Source organism: Giraffa tippelskirchi, chromosome 6, assembly GCF_054371585.1.
Source record: "Giraffa tippelskirchi isolate mGirTip1 chromosome 6, T2T-mGirTip1v1.2.pri, whole genome shotgun sequence".
In the NCBI taxonomy this organism is placed as follows: domain Eukaryota; kingdom Metazoa; phylum Chordata; class Mammalia; order Artiodactyla; family Giraffidae; genus Giraffa; species Giraffa tippelskirchi.
In genome coordinates, this window is record NC_137280.1 from 166397609 (window position 1) to 166417130 (window position 19522).

At 40.4% G+C, this 19522-nt stretch overlaps 1 protein-coding gene across 4 annotated transcripts in view; it reads left to right on the forward strand.

The window, feature by feature from the left end:
• Positions 1-19522, forward strand: part of LNPEP (leucyl and cystinyl aminopeptidase) — a 97312-nt gene that overhangs the window by 30045 nt on the left and 47745 nt on the right. For all 4 annotated transcript variants that reach the window (XM_081498848.1, XM_081498850.1, XM_081498846.1 and 1 more), the window contains exons 2-3: positions 13975-14815; positions 19358-19496. In XM_081498848.1, coding sequence (XP_081354974.1) covers positions 13998-14815; positions 19358-19496 — 957 coding nt within the window. In that variant the 5' untranslated portion in view covers positions 13975-13997. The remainder of the gene's footprint in view (positions 1-13974; positions 14816-19357; positions 19497-19522) is intronic.

A 19522-nucleotide genomic window follows, 5' to 3' on the forward strand; every position in this document is an offset into this window, starting at 1 on the left:
TTTTTTTTAATATTTATTTATTTGGCTGTGTCGTGTCTTAATTGCAACACACGCCTTCCGTTGTAGTGTGCGGGCTTAGTTGCCCTGTGGCATGTGGGATCTTGCCCAACCAGGGATCGAACCTGTGTCCCCTACATCAAAAGGCAAATTCTTAACCTCTGGACCACCAGGGAAGTCCTAATTCTTGTTTTACAATTCTTATGTTAAACTACAGGTGTTTATTTGTTCCTCTTGTTGATCCTCTGCATTAAATTCTCTATCTGAAGCATTTCATGGTGGGATTCTTTATGTGCTGTGTCTCTGTTTGCTTCTCTCCTGGGTCACTGGCATTCTCTGGCAGAATGTCTCCTTTTCCTCTTAGATGTTCTCCTTGATAGATATTTAGAATAATGTGCTTCATAGCTGCAGCGAAACTAGCAAGTAGTTCCTCTTCTTTGCTCCCTTCGCTCTAGCACTGAAATGTTGATTTTTGCTCTTTGGACCACTCAGCTGCACAGAACATAGCAGCTGTGATTAGACTCAGTAAATATAATGCAGTGTAGAATTTGAAAATGGTAGAAAATTTATCAACTCAATGTTTTAGTTTATAAAGTAAAATCATTGCTATGTCATATTGCTGCCTTTTAGGTTATTTCAGCCAGAAAATGTTGGCCATTATATAAGTTTAAATTGCCTTCTTACGAATTGTAACGATCATTGGACATCTGAGCTTTATTGTGTAAGCGCAATTATACCAAATGAGCGTGGCCTTTAGATACACTTAATCCCTAAGGCTATTTCTGGAAGAGTTGTAGTGTCTTTACAATCAAGGCAGCTATTTGGCAAATGTTTTAAGAGGTAGATGACTTAAAATGTAAAACCAGTGTATTAAAATCTCTGGGAATCAGATATAATCATCTAAAGTTATTCTGTTCCACACTGGCTGAAGTCTGCCATGGACATTGCTGTTGCTGAGCCTAAAAGACATCAAGAAGTCAGCATGAGGTTTCTAGACTCTTCTTATTTTATGAGTTTATTTACTAATATCTACTGTAATGACATTTAAGCATCATATTTTATAATAAAGGATGTGAAAGAGGAAATTATATTGGTGGATCTTAAAGAGAAATACTAGCGTGCTTGACTGAAAGGTAGAAGATACATTTATTTGCTGATGAATTTGGAATTCCTACCCTAGTTAGGTAATATATTGTTGTTCAGTCGCTAAGTTGTGTCTGACTCTTTGCAATCCCCTGGACTGTAGCTTGTCAGGCTCCTCTGTCCATGGGATTTCCCAGACAAAAATACCAGGTTGCCATTTCCTTCTCCAAGGTAGTGTATTAGCAGTAGACTATTAATGTAGCATTAAATAATTTTCAAAGTGTTGTTGACCCACTTACCTTATTTGACCCCTATGATAAAGCAGAGAGAGCAGTTATTATTCCCATTTTAACAGTGAGGAAACTGAGGTTCCAACACCCATCAAGTGATGGAGCCAGAATTAGAACCTCCAATTTCTCTTCACTATACTTTATGCCTCCTAAACCACAATTGATTTAAATTATATGCTAGCTTTGAGAAAAGAAGACGAAATGTAGTCTGAAGAATCAGCGTCCAGTAAAAATGAATTGCAATGACTCAGACCTAATAATCACTAAAATAGTACTAAACCCAGCCTCAGAGCAGGTGTTAGGAGAACTTTCTTAACCTCATAGCTAGCATATTAGCCTTGTTTTATTCCAAGCTTCCAGAGAAGGCAATGGCACCCCACTCCAGTACTCTTGCCTGGAAAATCCCATGGACCGAGGAGCCTGGTAGGCTACAGTCCGCGGGGTCGCTAAGAGTCGGACACGACTGAGCGGCTTCACTTTCAGTTTTCCCTTTCATGCGCTGGAGAAGGAAATGGCAACCCACTCCAGTATTCTTGCCTGGAGAATCCTAGGGACGGCGGAGCCTGGTGGGCTGCCGTCTATGGGGTCGCACAGAGTCGGACACGACTGAAGCGACTTAGCAGTAGCATTCCAAGCTTCAGATCTCAAAGATTTTATGAGTGAAAATGAACGTAATCTTCTTTAATTAATACTTCATTTTAATGTGTTGGGTATTGCTACTTTGATTTCAAGTTTATTGCAGGCTTTTGCCCTGGTAGGCAGCAGGCACACAAAGATGAATGAGATAAGAGCCCCTCCCTGGACCAATTATCTAAGTGTGAAGCAAAATTTTAAATTATTGTTTACTGACACAGAAATTCTGTTCTCTATGGGATAAACCAGGCCTGGAAAACTTTCTAAACCGTCTCTTTCTCAACCTCTAATCCTTTGATAGGCAAAAAGTTGCCAGGATTAAAATGTATTTTAGAAAGTATATGTAACAGGTGTTGGAACTCATCCTAAATATGAGAGCTAGATAAGCATGTGTGCACATGTAGTGTGCAAAAGTAGTGTGCACAGCTTCCATCTTCCAGATTTGAGGGCTTCCAGCAGCGTGTAGTTGGAGAGGGTACAGTGACTCATAATTCGGGAATGATTGTTTTGATCTCTCCCTGTAGTCTCTGTAGAACATTGGCAGGGCAGCCAGCGTAATTAACACTGCACAGTATAATTATAAATAAAGCGCTATGGACAGTTGCACCAAGCAAGCATGTCCTGGGTCAGCCTCCAGGTTAGCAGGATTGCTTTAGAATGATGACTAGATAATGTCAAGTTTGCTATAAATCAAGTTGCTTTTCCTAGATTGTCCAAGGAGTTACCATACTGGGGGAAAGTAATATCGGTGGAAGACTCACTGGCTTCACTTTTTCAGGGCTCATTTAAGCATGTTATTATTGCAGTCCTTTTAACCTTTTCACCCTAAGAGAAGAGTTAGGCATCTTAATTTTTATGGTGTACAATACTTTGGCCACCTGATACGAAGAGCTGACTCATTGGAAAAGACCCTGATGCTGGGAAAGATTGAAAGTGGGAGGAGAAGGGGACGGCAGAGGATGAGATGGCTGGATGGCATCACCGACTCAGTGGAGATGAGTTTGGGTAAACTCCGGGAGTTGGTGATGGACAGGGAGGCCTGGCGTGCTGCATACAGTCCATGGGGTCGCAGAGAGTCAGACACGACAGAGAGACGGAATGGAACAGAACTATTTGAGGGAGGGTAGTGGAACGGGTCAGAGTAGGACATTTGTTCCAGCAATAGTTGAATTGATTTTAAAAAGCTGAAAACCTGGGGATTTGAAAAGATTACACTGGACTAGTGTATTAAATGGAGAAGGCAATGGCACTCCACTCCAGTACTCTTGCCTGGAAAATCCCATGGACAGAGGGGCCTGGTGGGCTGCAGTCCATGGGGTCACTAAGAGTCGGACACAACTGAGTGACTTCACTTTCACTTTTCCCTTTCATGCATTGGAGAAGGAAATGGCAACCCACTCCAGTTCTTGCCTGGAGAATCCCAGGGACGGGGGAGCCTGATGGGCTGCCGTCTATGGGGTCGCACAGAGTCGGACACGACTGCAGCGACTTAGCAGCAGCAGCAGCAGCAGTGTATTAAAGAGAGGAGGGGAAAGAGGCTTATGGGCAAGTAGAGCGAGGAAGGTGGGCTACGGGTACAAAGATGAAGTGGCCACACCAGCCGTGCGTGCTTGAGGGAAACTGAGATGTTTGCAACATGCAATGGTCTCACTGTGGGTCAGAGGCGGAGAGGCACTGTGCATGGGGCTGTGTGTGCTTCCAGGATTTGTGGAAGCATCGCTTAACGCCAAGGACCAACTGAGTTTATATATAGTTTTGGCCATCGGGTCACTGAGATTTAGAACCAAAGGTGCTAGCTATGGAGATTCCTTTCACAGAACTGTAACCTGAACTACTGCTAGATGGTTGTGTTTCTGCATAATGAGAGTCAAGGTTGTCATTACCCTAAATGAAGTCAGCACTTTAAATCCAATGCTTAAAAATGAGGCCTCTTTCCCTGCCCCACCCCGCTGTGGCATTTTTCCTATTGAGAAAGTACTCAGCTAAAATTTTAAGTGGAGACTTAAAAAGGGGGTTCACTTTTTAAGAAAAAAATATACAAAAATCTAAATACAGAAACAGATGACTCAAGTATAGTTTTTTGCTTAAGAATTTTTTTTTTTTTTACTTTTGAAGCAATCTTCAGAGTTTTCCTTTAAATGTGTGTGTGTGTGTGTGTGCTCAGGGCTCAGTCGTGTCTGACTCTTTGCGAACCTATGAACTGTAGCCTGTCAGGCTCCTCTGTCCATAGAATTCTCCAGGCAAGAATATTGGAGTAGGTTGCCATTTCCTACTCCAGGGGATTGTCCTGACCCAGGGATCAAACCCACATCTCTTGCATTGTCGGGCAGATTCTTTATCACTGTACCACCTGGGAAGCCCCTTTCTTTAAATAGTAGCTCTTTAATCCATTTTAAATACTTATTTTTACCACCCTACTCCCACATACACAAAAAAACCATTCTCTAGGTTTTTATCTAAGAGGAGGAGTAGAACATAAGTATTTTCTGAATTTAGGTATAACTAGCATTATCACTGGCTAAATAGTTCTGTGTTTTCCAGGTCTTCTTGAAAGAGGGACACGCATAAGACTTGCCGGCTTGTTAAGGAGCACCTCTGTCTCTAGCTCAGGACCCAGTTCTGATCTGTCTCTGTAATGAGCCTAAATAGACTTTTGAGTAGTAAAAACTGCTCTTGGAGATCCAGCAGGACTTGATACATATGGCTTTTTAGGCCAGTTTCTGGGAGAATATGAATTACAGCCAATAACACTGCTTTCTTGCCCTCCACCAGCATGTTTTGTTTGATTTTCTGTTGTTACTCTGTTTTCTGTTTCATTGAGTTCTGCCCTTTATTATTTCTCCTTAGGTTTCTACTTAGGTTTAATTTGCTTCTTTTCCCCCAACTTCTTAAGGGTAGAAACTTAGATCATTGATTTTAAACCTTTTTCTAACATAGCAGTAAATTTCTCTCAATTTTTGATATGTTGTGTTTTTACTTTAAGTATTTTCTAAATTCCTTGTGGTTTATCTTGGACTCATGGATTATTTAGAAGTGTATTTTCTGTTTTCCAGATATCTATCTAGAGATTGTCTGGATTTACTATTACTGGTTTTTTGGTCGGAGAACATAGTCTTTAAAAAAGACTATTTCAGTCTTCTGAAATTTATTGAGATTTATGGCCCAGCATGTGATCCATCTTGGTAAATGACTCATGTATTCTGTAGTTGTTTGGTATGATGTTCTATAAATGTCAATTAGGCCAAATTGGTTGATAGCATCTTTCACATATCCTGTTGCTTTACTTATTTGTTGTCTACTTGGTCTATCGATTATGAAGACAAATGATAAAATCTCCAGTTATAGTTGTGCATGTTTTTGTTTTTCTCTTGAGTTTTGCCATTTTCCGTTTATGAATTTTGAAGCTTTATTATTATGTACATACATATTTAAGAATGGTGTCTTATTCTGATAAATATCTCCCTTTATCATTATAAATTTCATTCTATTTTGTTAGCCTATTTGTCTTTAAATTTTTAATTCATCTCTTATAGACAGTGTATAGTTGAATCTTGCTTTTTTAAATAGAATATGACAGTCTCTGCCCTTTTGTTGGATGTTTAACCCATTAATAGTTTATGTAATTATTTATGTAATTGAGTTTAAGTCTACCATTTTGCCATTGTTTTCATTTGTCCCTTTTGTTTCTTTCTCTTCTAATGCCTTCTTTTGGGTTAATTGGCTATTTTTTAATATTTCATTTTATTTACTCTATTGGTTTCTTTGCTATGCATGTTTTAAGTTTTTTTTTCATTTATTATTCTAGGGCTAATAATATGCAACCTTAACTTTTTAAAGTCTGTTTATAGTCAGAATTGCATCACTTCACATTTTACACCTGACTTTTCTCATTTCCTACTTCACACCTCCAACCCCTCACTTGACACATCCATTTCATCTTCTCAATTCACAAATGTAATTTAACTCTCCTTATTCACCCTCTCCATTTTTCATGCTCTTGTTGTCATATCTTTTCTTTCTGTTCAAAACTATTTGCCTGTTATTCTTGTTTAAAACAGTCTTTTAAGGAAACTTTAAGAAAAATAAAAAATATAAACCTACTTTTGAGTAAGTTATTCATCATTTTTGGTATCCTCCTTTCCTTCCTGAAGACCTGAATTTCCATATGGTATTGTTTCCCTCCATCCTGAAGAACATTTTTTTATAATTTCTTGTAGTACAGATCTGCTTGAGAAGAACTTTGTCAGCTTTCATTTTATTTGAAAACAAGTTTATCTTGTTTTTGAAGGATTTTTCACTGGATAGAGAATTCTGAGTGGAATTTTTTTTTTATTCTAGCCCTTTAAAAGTGTTGTTCTGTCATCTTCTGGTCCCCATTGTTGTGATGAGAAGTTAGTGTTCTTTGCAGTATTTTTCTCCTGTATATAACATATTGTTTTGGGGTCCCTTTAATGATTTTCTCTTTATCTTCGATTTTCAGCAGTTCATCCATGATTAAGCTAGATATGATTTTCTTTGTATTTATTGTCTTAGGAATTTGATGAGCTCTTTGGATATGATAAAAATAGTGTTTTCATCAAACAATACGATTTTAACAGTTATTTCTTCAGATATCTTTTCTGCTTTTATTCTCATGGTCTTCTTTTGGGGCTCCTGTTACATATTACTATGTAATTACATAGTCTATTACATATGTGTTAGACTGATACTATCCCACAAATGTCTGATGCTGTGTTCATTTCTCTGCACCTCTTTTTTCTTTTCTCCTTATTCCTCAAATTTGTAATTGGCAGTCATCTGTCAAGTTCATAGACTCGTTCTTCTGCTATCTCAAATCCACTATTAAGTCTATTCAGTGACCTATATTTGAAATGGATAACCAGCTAGCACATGCAATTCCGCTCAATGTCATGTGGCAGCCTGGATGGGAGGGGAGTTTGGGGGAGACTGGATACATGTATGCCTATGGCCAAGTTGCTCCACTGTTCAACTTAAACTATCACAGCGTTGTTAATTGGATATACTGATACAAAATTAAAAGTTGAAAAAAATGTCTATTCAATGACTTTTTCATTTTAGTTATTGAACCTTTCAGTCCTAGAATTTCCATTTCTTTTTTCTCCCATTTGGTTCTTTTTTCTAGTTTTGATTTTTCTGAGATTCCCATTTGTTCATATATTCTTTTCTGTTGTTGTTTTTAAACACAATTTCCTTGACTTTTTGAGACATATTTATAAAGCTGATCTAAAGTTTTTACCCACTTTAGATACTGTATTTTTAAAAAATGGCTTTGTAGGGTGTTGATTTTTGTTTTAGTAGGCAGTTTAGTTATTGACTGATCTTCTTGCATAGGCTTAGCTTTATATTTTGCCATGGCTGATCTGCGGACATCTCAAGGTTTTTCCTCAGGCCCCTTTACCTTAGCAAGACTCATCCTCCAAATTCTGTTTCTGCTGTGGATTCTATTAGGGCTTAGTTTTAGACTTTGTTAGCGTGTGTCTAGAGTAGGCGTTATCCTGGGGTAATGTTTTTACTCCTAAAGCGAAGCTTTCCTAGTGTTTCATGCCCAGAGTGTTAATGAGTTCTCTTTGTTTGGACTGGGTTAGACTGGCAGTGTTTCCCTTAAGTTGCCTGACCTCTCGTATTTCTGTTAACCTTAATACAGCCACTCTTTTGTAAGCCCTGTGTAGTTACATGTCCGGCATTGGTTAAAGACTCTCAGGAAACCCTTACACAAACTTCTGTGGTCTCCCCTCTGTGTATCTCCCTCCTCCCCAGGACCCTATCTCTGCCTCCCAGCCCTGCTCTGCTTGGACTCCAGCTCACTGCCCTACAGTCAGGAAAATGCCCCCAAGGCAGAGCACCAAGCAGGTGTGGCCTGATGACCCTTTCCTTCTCTCAGAGGTCACATTCTTGCCCCGTCTCTTAGCTGGTACCTGAAAATAGTTGCATCGTTTCATCCAGTTGTTTATGAGAGGAGGAAAGGTCTGGGACCAATTACTCTGTCATACTGGAAGTGGAGGTCTCCCACGGCGTTTTTGCATGCATTGAAGTCAAATTTAGGGTAGCATGAAAGGGCAAGATAAATCTTAGTCGGTCTTGGAACCAAATAGGTAAAGTGAGCTTACGGTGCTCATGAACTGAGTCATTTCTCTCTGATCTTCCCACCTCCCACCCCTAATTATCCATTCACGTGTCTTCTGTCTTCTCAAGGGAGACAAGGAGGGTGAGGGGAACGGAAGAGAGAATGACCTTACTTGGATCCTGCATCCTGGGCTGTGACCTTGGGCCTGTCAACTGAAAAATTAAATGCAGTTTGTGAAAATGCACTGTTATCAGTGGTAAAAGTAAGAATGCATGCTGGACTCACTGTTTCATGACACTGCTTATACCTTGCGGGATAAGCACACAGATGTTACCAGAAAAAGGGACTGCTTAAAACTTCTTCCAAACTTGTATACAGTGCTAATGACTGCCCTTCAATGGTGAGATAATGATATACCTAAACTCGTGACTTAAAGTGGCCTTGTGGTTAATAGGAAGAGCTTTTCTTTGAGTGTGTTCGGGGGGTTGGGTAATGTTTTGCCAGATTAGGCTTGTATAGAAGAATCACTTTTTTGTTATAAATTCTGGTCTTTTTATTTTCTTTTTCACCTTAAACTTCTTTAAAATGAAACCTCTTTTTGATAGAAAAGGAACGCTCTTTAGAGAAATAGTTACTTCAGTTGATAATTAGCTATCTTTTCAGAAGTTGAATGGTTTCCATTTGGAAATGATCTAGAAGATATAAATGCTGTCTCACACATGGAGCTTTTCCCTCTATTTAAATATGTCATAAGGGCCTCAGAAGAAGAAGAATCCTTTATTGTTAGGGCCTAGTTTGAATATTGCAAGTTGCTATAGTACCTAATTGAATATACCAATTCTTGTATCTGCCCAACAAGACTTATTTAGATTAGGTTTATTCTTTTTTTTTTTTTTTAATAAATTTATTTATTTTAGTTGGGGGCTAAGATTAGGTTTATTCTTTTAACGTTGTTTTGGCTTGTTGATTTGCAAATACATCCTTTGTAACTTCATTTTCTCAGAAAATGTGATAGCAATTTAAAGGGATTAATGTCTGTGGGAAGTTTGCTCCTTTTGTTTGAATCTTTCCCCGTGTCCGTAGCTTTGCTTTCTGTCCTCTTTTCTGAATTGAACACCTCTGTTAATCACTTACTCTCTGTGTATCTTCCCCTTTGTTTCTCACCACATCCTCCCTACATGTTTAACCCTGGATTAACCGTCTGCTCTCCCTTTCTTTTTTTTAAAACAAGTTTTCATTTGTTTTTTATTTTTAATTATGGTAAAATGCACATAACGTGCAAATACACACCTAGGTTATTTCCACGTTAGACACAGGCAGACGAACAAAAGCAAATGGAGTTAACCCTTCTGTATGCCACATTTTCTTTTAGTTTGACCCTGTGTTTTTTTTCTTGGTGCACAGCTGTGTGCCTCAGAAGAACTGCCTGCAGCACTTACTGCCTGGCTTCGTTAACTTTCCATTCTTTCTCTGGGCCACTGAAGTCAGGCTTCTACTTGCCTGGCTCCCCTGAAGCCACCTCGTAAAAAGTCACTGGTTCTTGGGTTGCCACATGTAGCCATCTCTCTTTGGCTTCATTGTACGTGACCTTCCTAAGGCATTTAACACCAGCACTTTCTTCTTCACGAACTTTCCCTTTGCTTTCTGCTGTCCTGATTTTCCTGCCTCTGGTACATTCTTCTCCTCCTCTGCGGCCCCTCTTAAGTGGTGATGCTCTCTGACTCTTATTCCCTTTCACGAGTCTCATCTGTCTGCATGATTTTAATCCTCCCTTAAATAAACACAGCTAATTCTGAAACCTGAGTCTTCCACTCAGATCCTTCTTTTGAGTCCGGGCCCACATAACATAATCTTCGTAACAGACTGACAAAATAGTACTGTTTTCCACATTTAGAGGTGAGGAAATTGAAACTCAGGGGTGTTTGGTAACCTGTTTGAGATCCAGCAGTCAGTGGAAGAGCCAGGATTTGAAGCTCTGTCTTAAAGTGAGGCTTTCAACGCTTTGCATGCATGCGTGCTCAGTCGTGTCTTGACTCTGCGACCCTCTGGACTGCAGGCCACCAGGCTCCTCCGTCCATGGGATTCTCCAGCAAGAATACTGGAGTGGGTTGCCATTTCCTCCTCCAGGGGATCTTCCCGGACCCGGGATCGAACCCCCCTGCGTCTCCTGCATTGGCAGGTGGATGCTTTGCCACTGAGCCACCTGGGAAGCCCCTTTACTGCTATCATGTGCTGTTACTCAAACATCTCCACCTGGCTCTCTGTCAGATAAGTATGCCATGTCCCACACCAAATGCCATCTTGTAACTCTATTCTCGCTGCTCCCTCCCCGCCCCCCTTCACAAAACCAGCAGGGGGCTATGAAACCCGTGTTCTCATCTCAGTAACCAGCATCCTCTCTTCATTATCCAAGCCAGAATGTGCACAGGCAGTTGATATAAACTTCCTTCTGTCTCCATCCTACAGGCCCGTCTCCATCATCCTTCTATCTCCATCATCCAGCCCAACAGAGCATCAGTTCCTGTGTATTCTCACTGTTTAACATGGCTTGTCATCCATCCTTCCCTCTTTTTCACTTCCACTGCTCCTGTCATAATTGTTAACTTTGTATCCACCTGAGTTGCCTGTAATGCTGATAATCCAGCCCATTGCTTCTCATATTACCTGAGCTGGAGAATCAAGTTTCCTTGTTTTTTTTGGTTTTTAATTTTTAATCTGTTGTGGAAATTTTGTATCATATAAAAAATGAATCATGGGAAAATTGAAAAACAAAATATAAGCTCCATTTTTAAGTTACTTAATTTGATAAATATAACATTACTGTCAATCTGCTAAAAAAAGTTTTTAAATATCAATATTCTTCATGTAGCCTATCACAGATGGATAACAAACAGTTTGCAGATTGGTGCTGGTCCACACACAACATCAAGGGGCACCAGTTCGCAGTATCTGATGGAAAGAAATGTCTTCAGTTTTCTTAGATCATAACCACATGGGCCTATGTTGTTTGAAAGCGAAATAGTTCAACTGGGACCCTCTTTGCTTTGGGCTTATAGATAGCTTGTGTATGTGGATTTAAGAAGTTTTAGAAAATTTCCTGTTTCTTTAGGGTCCCTTCTTTAAATATAAAAAAATCCCTTTAGAGCAAGAGGTAGTCATGTGTTACACTCAAATTTTAATGCTGAGATCAAAGTGTACTCACTTAAGAACCCAAAGCAAGGGCTACCTGTAATAAAGGTATTTTTCCTTGGTTTGATATATTTAACTTGATATGATTGTACACACATACAAAAGTTTGCTTCTAATATGCAGTAAAAATATAGCAGAAGAGTTGATGTGTTCTATTTCTGAAAGTTTAAAATTCCACATAAGTATTAATCTGATTGGGTGATAAATAATTAAAGTAAGTTACCTGGATGTTGGCAGGGATCTGACTAAGCCCCAGTCAAAAGATTGGAAGTTAATGAAGTGCAGACAGGAGATGCTAAAATGGTCAGTCTGCAGGATACCCCTTGGCTTTAAACAGGGCATGGCTGATGAATCCAAGACACAAAGACAAAGTTCTCAGGGGATGGACTTCAGGTATGGGAATGCTCTAAATTATTAAGCTGAGATTATACCTACAGTTAGTTTAGGAATTTATTAAATTAAACTGTACTGCTCAGACTCCATAGTTGTCTACATCAGGTCTGAGGGAACACATGGGCAAATGCCTAAGAGAACATAATCATCCATAGGAGGTAAAAAAGTCAGAATGACCTTTTAATGAAAAAGCAAATGAAGCAACTAATCTGCACCACTGTACCAGGTACTTAAAACTGCCACAGGAGGTGGGAGGGGGGTTCAGGATAGGAGGGCACATGTTCACCCAAGGCTGATTCATGTCGATGTATGGCAAAAACCACCACGATATTGTAAGGTAACTATCCTCCAATTAAAATAATTAATTAAATTAAAAAAAAAAAAGAACTACCACAGAAAATTTCTAACCACTGAGATTTTATTAAAAGTTTTACAAAAAAATTTTTGAGTACCATTATAGCAACATTTGCTCTGTTAACGAAGTCTGTGAGTCTCAAACACAATCAGCTATCAAAACAAAACACAATTATGTCACAAGAAGTTGGAGCACTGAAGGATGTTTAGGAGATTAAATTCCCAAAGCAGAATGTTATAACTGTCACCTTTTTTCCATTTCTAGATCATTCATATGAGGTGGGTGGATGGCAGATTGGTGAACCCATACACCTAGAAAGTGATTAAAAGTTTTATTTAAAGAAAACTATAAGAGTAACATCAGTCAGTCAGTTCAGTCGCTCAGTCGTGTCAGACTCTTTGTGACCTCATGCACTGCAGCACGCTTGGCCTCCCTGTCCATCACCAACTCCCGGAGTTTACCCAAACTCATGTCCATTGAGTCGGTGATGCCATCCAACCATTTCATCCTCTGTCATCCCCTTCTCCTCCTGCCCTCAATCTTTCCCAGCATCAGGGTCTTTTCCAATGAGTCAGCTCTTCGCATCAGGTGGCCAAAGTATTGAAGCTTCAGCTTCAACATCAGTCCTTCTAGTGAATGTTCAGGACTGATCTCCTTTAGGATGGACTGGTTGAATCTCCTCGCAGTCCAAGGAACTCTCAAGAGTCTTCTCCAACACCACAGTTCAAAAGCATCAATTCTTCAGCGCTCAGCTTTCTTCACCGTCCAACTCTCACATCCATACATGCTGCTGCTGCTGCTAAGTCACTTCAGTCATGTCCAACTCTATGCGACCCCACAGACGGCAGCCCACCGTCCCTGGGATTTCTCTTTCTCTGCCATCCCTGGGATTCTCCAGGCAAGAACACTGGAGTGGGTTGCCATTTCCTTCTCCAGTGCATGAAAGGAAAAGTGAATGGGAAAGTCACTTAGTTGTGGCCGACTCTTAGCAACCCCATGGACTGCAGCCTACCAAGCTCCTCCGTCCATGGGATTTTCCAGACGAGAGTACTGGAGTGGGTCACCATTGCCTTCTCCACATCCATACATGACTACTGGAAAAACAATAGCCTTGACTAAAAGTAGCATAGCTTTTATAAATTCGGGGATGGAGAGGAGATAGGTAAAGGCAACCTCATGGGTGTCTCTATGCCCCCCCCCCCAAAACTGAAAGAAGCAAGATGAAATGAACATGTAGTTTTGAAAGGTAATAAAGAGAAAGGGAAAAGCAAGAAAATAACTTTTTCTTAATTTACACTGTAGCAAGTTGAGCTGTGGAATAACAGGTGTTCACTAGGTGGACTGGGGTGGGGGAAATGATGACATTGCAGGCAAAGGGACCAGAGAGGGAAACAGACATGGAGCTTGGAGGAGAAGAGCAGCCTGGCTTGTCTCAGATTAGTGAGCAGGCGGGGATGGCCGGAGCATGTGCCGGGATGCCGTGGCCAGTGCTGCCGGGATCTGACCGTGGGGAAGGCTTGGACCAGTGCCGCTCAGACTTCTTGTCACTCAGTCACTAAGTCGTGTCTGACTCTCTGCGACCCCGTGGACTGCAGCACGCCAGACTTCCCTGTTCCCTCGGGACAAGGGCCCAGGTTGTTGGGCAGGAGTGTATTAAGGAAATCAGTATTTAATCTCAGCTGCCTTATTTTTTTTTTTGATACTAGCCTGTGTATTTAGCTTTCTTATTTCATTACTGTGATATGCTGTTACCTATAATTGAGTTTTTAATGGATGATACCGGAATATTATAAGCGTCATCTAATTCAGTAGCTCTGAAATAGAAATAAGTCTTAGTGATTAAAAAAAATCCTTAAGTTAAAATGTGGTCTTGCTAGTAGATATTTTATTATGAGCTTTCTCCCCTAACTCTGTGCCTGGTCCTTATGTTGTTTTTTTTTCTTTTTTAGATCGGCTTCAGCTCCCCAGGAATATGATTGAAAACAGCATGTTTGAGGAAGAACCAGATGTGGTGGATTTAGCCAAAGAGCCCTGTTTACATCCTCTGGAGCCTGATGAGGTGGAGTACGAGCCCCGGGGTTCACGACTGCTCGTGCGGGGTCTTGGCGAGCATGAGCTGGATGAGGACGAAGAGGACTACGAGTCATCCGCAAAGCTGCTGGGCATGTCCTTCATGAACAGGAGCTCGGGCCTCCGAAACAGCGCAGCCGGCTACCGGCAGAGCTCGGAGGGGACTTGCTCAGTGCCCTCTGCCAAGACCATAGTGGTCTGTGCTTTCATCATCGTAGTTGCTGTTTCTATAATCATGGTGATTTACCTACTGCCCAGGTGTACCTTTACCAAAGAAGGCTGCCATAAGAAAAACCGACCCATAGAACTGATTCAGCCTATCGCAACAAACGGAAAGCTGTTTCCGTGGGCCCAAATCAGGCTGCCCACTGCCATTATGCCAGTGCGGTACGAACTGAGTCTCCACCCAAACCTAACCTCGATGACGTTCAGGGGTTCCGTGACGATTTCGCTTCAGGCCCTTCAGGCCACATGGAACATCATCCTTCACAGCACAGGCCACAACATTTCCAGAGTGACTTTTATGACCGCAGTTTCAAGCCAGGAAAAAGAAGTTGACGTCCTGGAGTACCCACTGCATGAACAAATTGCCATTGTTGCCCCCGAGACCCTGCTTGAAGGGCACAATTATACCTTGAAGATCGAGTATTCGGCAAACATATCTAGTTCTTACTATGGGTTTTATGGCATCTCCTACACAGACGAAAATAGTGAGAAAAAGTATGTAGCCCTCTTCAGTGATTGTGCTTCTTTGCTCTCTGATGACTTCTGCAGTATGGATCTCTTTGCCCACATCAGTGACATTGACCGCAATTATTTTTTTTGTTTGTTTTTTAAGAGATTAGGTACAAAATAATAGAATGGTGATTTGAAAGACTGTGCTGTAGCTCAGATGGTAAAGAATCTACCTGCAATGCAGGAGACCCGGGTTTGATCCCTGGATTGGGAAGATCCCCTGGAGAAGGGAATGGCAACCCACTCCAGGATTCTTGCCTGGAGAATCCTATGGACAGAGGAGCCTGGTGGGCTACAGTCCATGGGGTCACAAAGAGTCAGACACAACCAAGCAACTATCATTACTACCACGACTCTTTCTCTCAAAGCCCTGAGCATGTATCATGACATATATGTCATGTGTCAAGGTGGAGGTAGGGGCATGCTGATGGAAGGCAATGGCTAAAGATTATATCAGTTACATTCTCAGTTACAAGAACTTACATTATCTTGAGCTTTTCGTATCTTATGAATCTAGTTTCTGTCTCCTTATAAGGTTTCTATGGGAAGCAGAGTGAAGAATATGGATTATCCCTTAAGACTTATTTTGCTATTATGTGGAACTTTTAGGAGGTGCTTACCAAGATAGAGAAAGGAAGCATGAAGAAGTGCTGTAAACTTACATATATATAAATATATCATTTTTAGCACCTTTAATTTTTGCTGGTTTATTTATTTATTTTTTTTTTAGTGCCACTCTATTTTGGATTTCTGATGGAAATTTTAAAAAAGACATTTTAGAGAGATTTTAATTTTAAAAAAGGGACTTAAAAACATAAAATTCCTAGACTCCCCATTTAGACCACATATTTTGTTCTTTGGTGTGCTGCAGCCCAGTGGGATCACAAAGAGTCAGACACGCCTGGGAGACTGAACAACAACAACATTCTGTTGTTTAACCTTAGTATTCATAGATATAGCTTGAATTTCTGGAAAGATGCAGTGTACAGGTACATACAGGTTATTCTTCAGTAGCAATAATGTCAGTTCTCTTACATGTCCAAATTCCTTGTCAGATCTGCCTAATACTTTGGAGCATTCTCTCATATTCTTTTGCAAACCAGTATGTGAATTACTGATGCTGGCCATTTGGTAATGTATGTTGATATGTTGAGAAGAATAGATGAATATTTTAAATCTAAAGTGTTTTGATCCTTCTTAAATAGAGAAAGAGATAAGCAAAATCTGTACTCCTATTCAGATAAGTAATTTTTCCCTTTCCTCTTAATGTAACATTTTAAAAATAAAAGGCCTACTGGCTCTCACTGTGAGATCTGACATGAAAAGCAAATTTAAATTGCAATGGTAGCTTGGGGCTTCTTGGCTTTACTTCTCCTTCTATAATCTCCATCATCCTCTAGGAATTATAGGATATATATAGAAACAATGTTCTTAGTATGTGACAAATCTTTGAATAAATCCGCTAGTCATCTTTTCCGTTCAGATTATTGCCATTGGGTTCTCTTGGGCCTGCCTATATGTAATGGGAAGAGTGGTGGTTTGGGATATTGTCACTTGTTGACTCTTGCTATGGGCTGGATTGAGTGGTGGAAAATGCTAGAGAAGTGGAAGACAGAATCTTACAATTAAGAAATAGAGTATTTTCTCAAACTCTGCTCTTACAGAAAACATATATAAATTTATTTACTTACCTGATTCAATAAAATGAATACCCCACCTAATTGTATATTTTGATGGAAGATAGAAGTTTAGAAGATTATTTATACCTTTCAAGGGATCTGAAAACTATCATTCAAAACAAATAAAGTAACTAAGGGATATATTCCTTATTGATTGGAAAATCAAAGTGTGTATAAATGTCAAATGTACTGACACTGCTTGTGGTAGAGGAACTTCACCTGTTTCATCTATGAGGTGGAGATGGTTAGTGACCTTGCAGTTAAATCTAGAAGTTGATGATGATAGACTTAAGGTTCTAGATAACAAACTGATACTAAACAAACTAGCAAAGAAATTGAGGGTGGGGATGTGTTGTATTTCTTTGTCCTTCCATCTCTCAGTGTCATTTTCTTGAACTCTTGAAGCATCTTCTTAACTAGACCTCTGACCTCTAATCCAACCACGACTCTCCCCCTTTGCTTTCCCGCATCTTCCACACTGGCTGCCAGACTAGCTCTAGACGCACAGACCTGACCATGTTGGTCTTTGGCTTATGATTCTTCAGCAGTTGCTCATTTTCAAGACGACTTAGTTCAATTTCTTTCAAGACCTGGTATTTTTGGTAATTTTTTCTGTTTCTCACAGCCCTTACCTGCCTTCGTGAACTTCGTGTTCACTTTCCTGGATTCTAGTGATAGTGGTAGCCCACATTTACTTGAGAACTGAAGTCCTAGAAACTGGTGCAAGCATGGTCTGTGTTTAGTTTTTTTATCCTGTCAAACTCACGAAGGGGTAGAAATGATATTTTATTCACTTTTCAGATGAGGAAGCAGAGGGACATGAAATAACTCATTCAGCATCTTTTGACTAGCAAGTAGCAGAGGGGAATTCAAATCCAGTCATTTTAACTACAAAGACCACATATTCTTAACCACTGTGGTACCCTGCCTCCTTCTTCACCCCTTCACACCTCTCTACCCATTGTTATCACCAAGTGCTTAGGATTCTTTTACCTGCTGCTGCTGCTGCCGCTAAGTCGCTTCAGTCGTGTCCGACTCCGTGCGACTCCATAGACGGCAGCCCACCAGGCTCCGCAGTCCCTGGGATTCTCCAGGCAAGAACACTGGAGTGGGTTGCCATTTCCTTCTCCAGTGCATGAAAGGGAAAAGTAAAAGTGAAGCCGCTCTTTTACCTGACCCTCAGCTAATTCATAACTGTCGTCAGTGCTGCTGGAGGTGGTGCTCAAACTGCAGCTAGTATTTCTGAAAGCAAATGCAGTCACTGATGAAAGAACAAGCTTTGTGGTATTCAGCTTAGATTGTAATTATCATCAAGCAGCAGCCTTCTCAAAGGGACTTTTATGTAAGAGAGTTGTTATTGGATCTCTTTTAACATCTCTTTTAAGATCTTTTTGGTCTTAGAACATTATAATCCAGTTTTTATCCAAAATGATGGTCCAAGTAGACTCTCATTTGAATAGTATGAATGTCATCAAACTTTATCCCCTGGTCCCTTGCGGCCCTCTTCCAAAATGTTCTGTTAACTGGGTAAGAATTTGGGAGCTGAGTGAAGAGAGAGAATGTTAGAAACATGTTTCAATTGTTTCATGTATGTTGATTGCTATCATTCTTGCAGTTTGCTCTAAGAAGAAATAGTTATTTGGGCAGGAAAGAAGAGTTATGACTGTCTAGTATTTGTAACAGACATCTGTGTAGGACTTTATGGCATAAATGTGGTTGTTATTATGTATCAAAATAGAATTTTAAAATAGAATCAACACCCCTAAATGTTTGGTAAGGGATCCTATGTCAATCCTGGTTTAACAAATAAGGATATGGGACGTAGGTCACTCATTTGCTTAAGTCACATGGCTAGTAAGTTGCAGAGTTTGGGTCTTCTGCCTTTAAATCTTACACTCTTTTCCTCTTGCCTTTTAAAAGTATCAGTAGAAACTAAGCCATAAGGAAGTAAGGCCATCATCTCCAAAGCAGTGGTTGTCTAAGCACCATATTGACTATATTGACTGGTAGCTGATTCATGCACACCAGTACCATGTTTGTCCTGATTGCTCTAGGGCCATGTTTGGATGATTTCCCAAATGCAGATCTACTTTATTCTTCTGCTGAATTAAAAATCTACGTTTCTCGTCTATTTATGCTTTTCTACCAACCTTTAATTGAGGACTTACAGTTAAATTCTCAAGTGGTATAGCTGTGTTGTAGGAGAGGGAGGAAAAATTTTGATTCACTTCTGAAGACAGTCAAGAACACCAGCATACTGTCAGATGCCTAGTTTTTTTCAGTCTTTGTTCTAGTGCAGATTGTGAGTTTGAGGTTTAGTGTTACGCAGTCATAGTCTGTACAAACAAATAAGGGCAATGGACGAACTTCTTTCACACTATTCTTTGCTCAGAAACCTTTTTAAGACCTCGGTGGCCAGCTGTCGCCTACCTCTGTGGCTTCGTCTCCAGCCACATCGGATGTCCACCCCAGTCCCTGAACGTGCACTGCTCCGTCCCACCTCGTGCTTTCTGCTCTTTCTAGACTATACCCTCTTCCCTCTCTACCTTTTCACACAGTCCTCAGTTTTAAAGGCCCTCTTCATATTTTGTCAACAGTTTTCTTACAGTGTTTCTACCACTAGGCAGAATTCCTGCCCTTTGTTTCCACTACTTTGTTCTCACCATTAGGACATGATTTACAGCCTGAAAACTTTCTGTCTATTGTATAACCTCTGCCTCTCCCAGTTGATTGCAAATCCTTTAATGCCTGGACTTGTATGATATTTATCTTGTATCCCTAGAACTTGGCAAGGTGCCTTGAATAGTAGGTGCTCAATAACTGTTGGATGGATTTGCATTCGTTTTAGGTACTTTGCGGCAACTCAGTTTGAACCCTTGGCAGCAAGATCTGCTTTTCCTTGTTTTGATGAGCCAGCATTTAAAGCCACATTTGTCATCAGGATCAAAAGAGATGAGCAATACACTGCTTTATCAAATATGCCTAAGGTACTGTTCTGGTCCTTGAAGGTAAA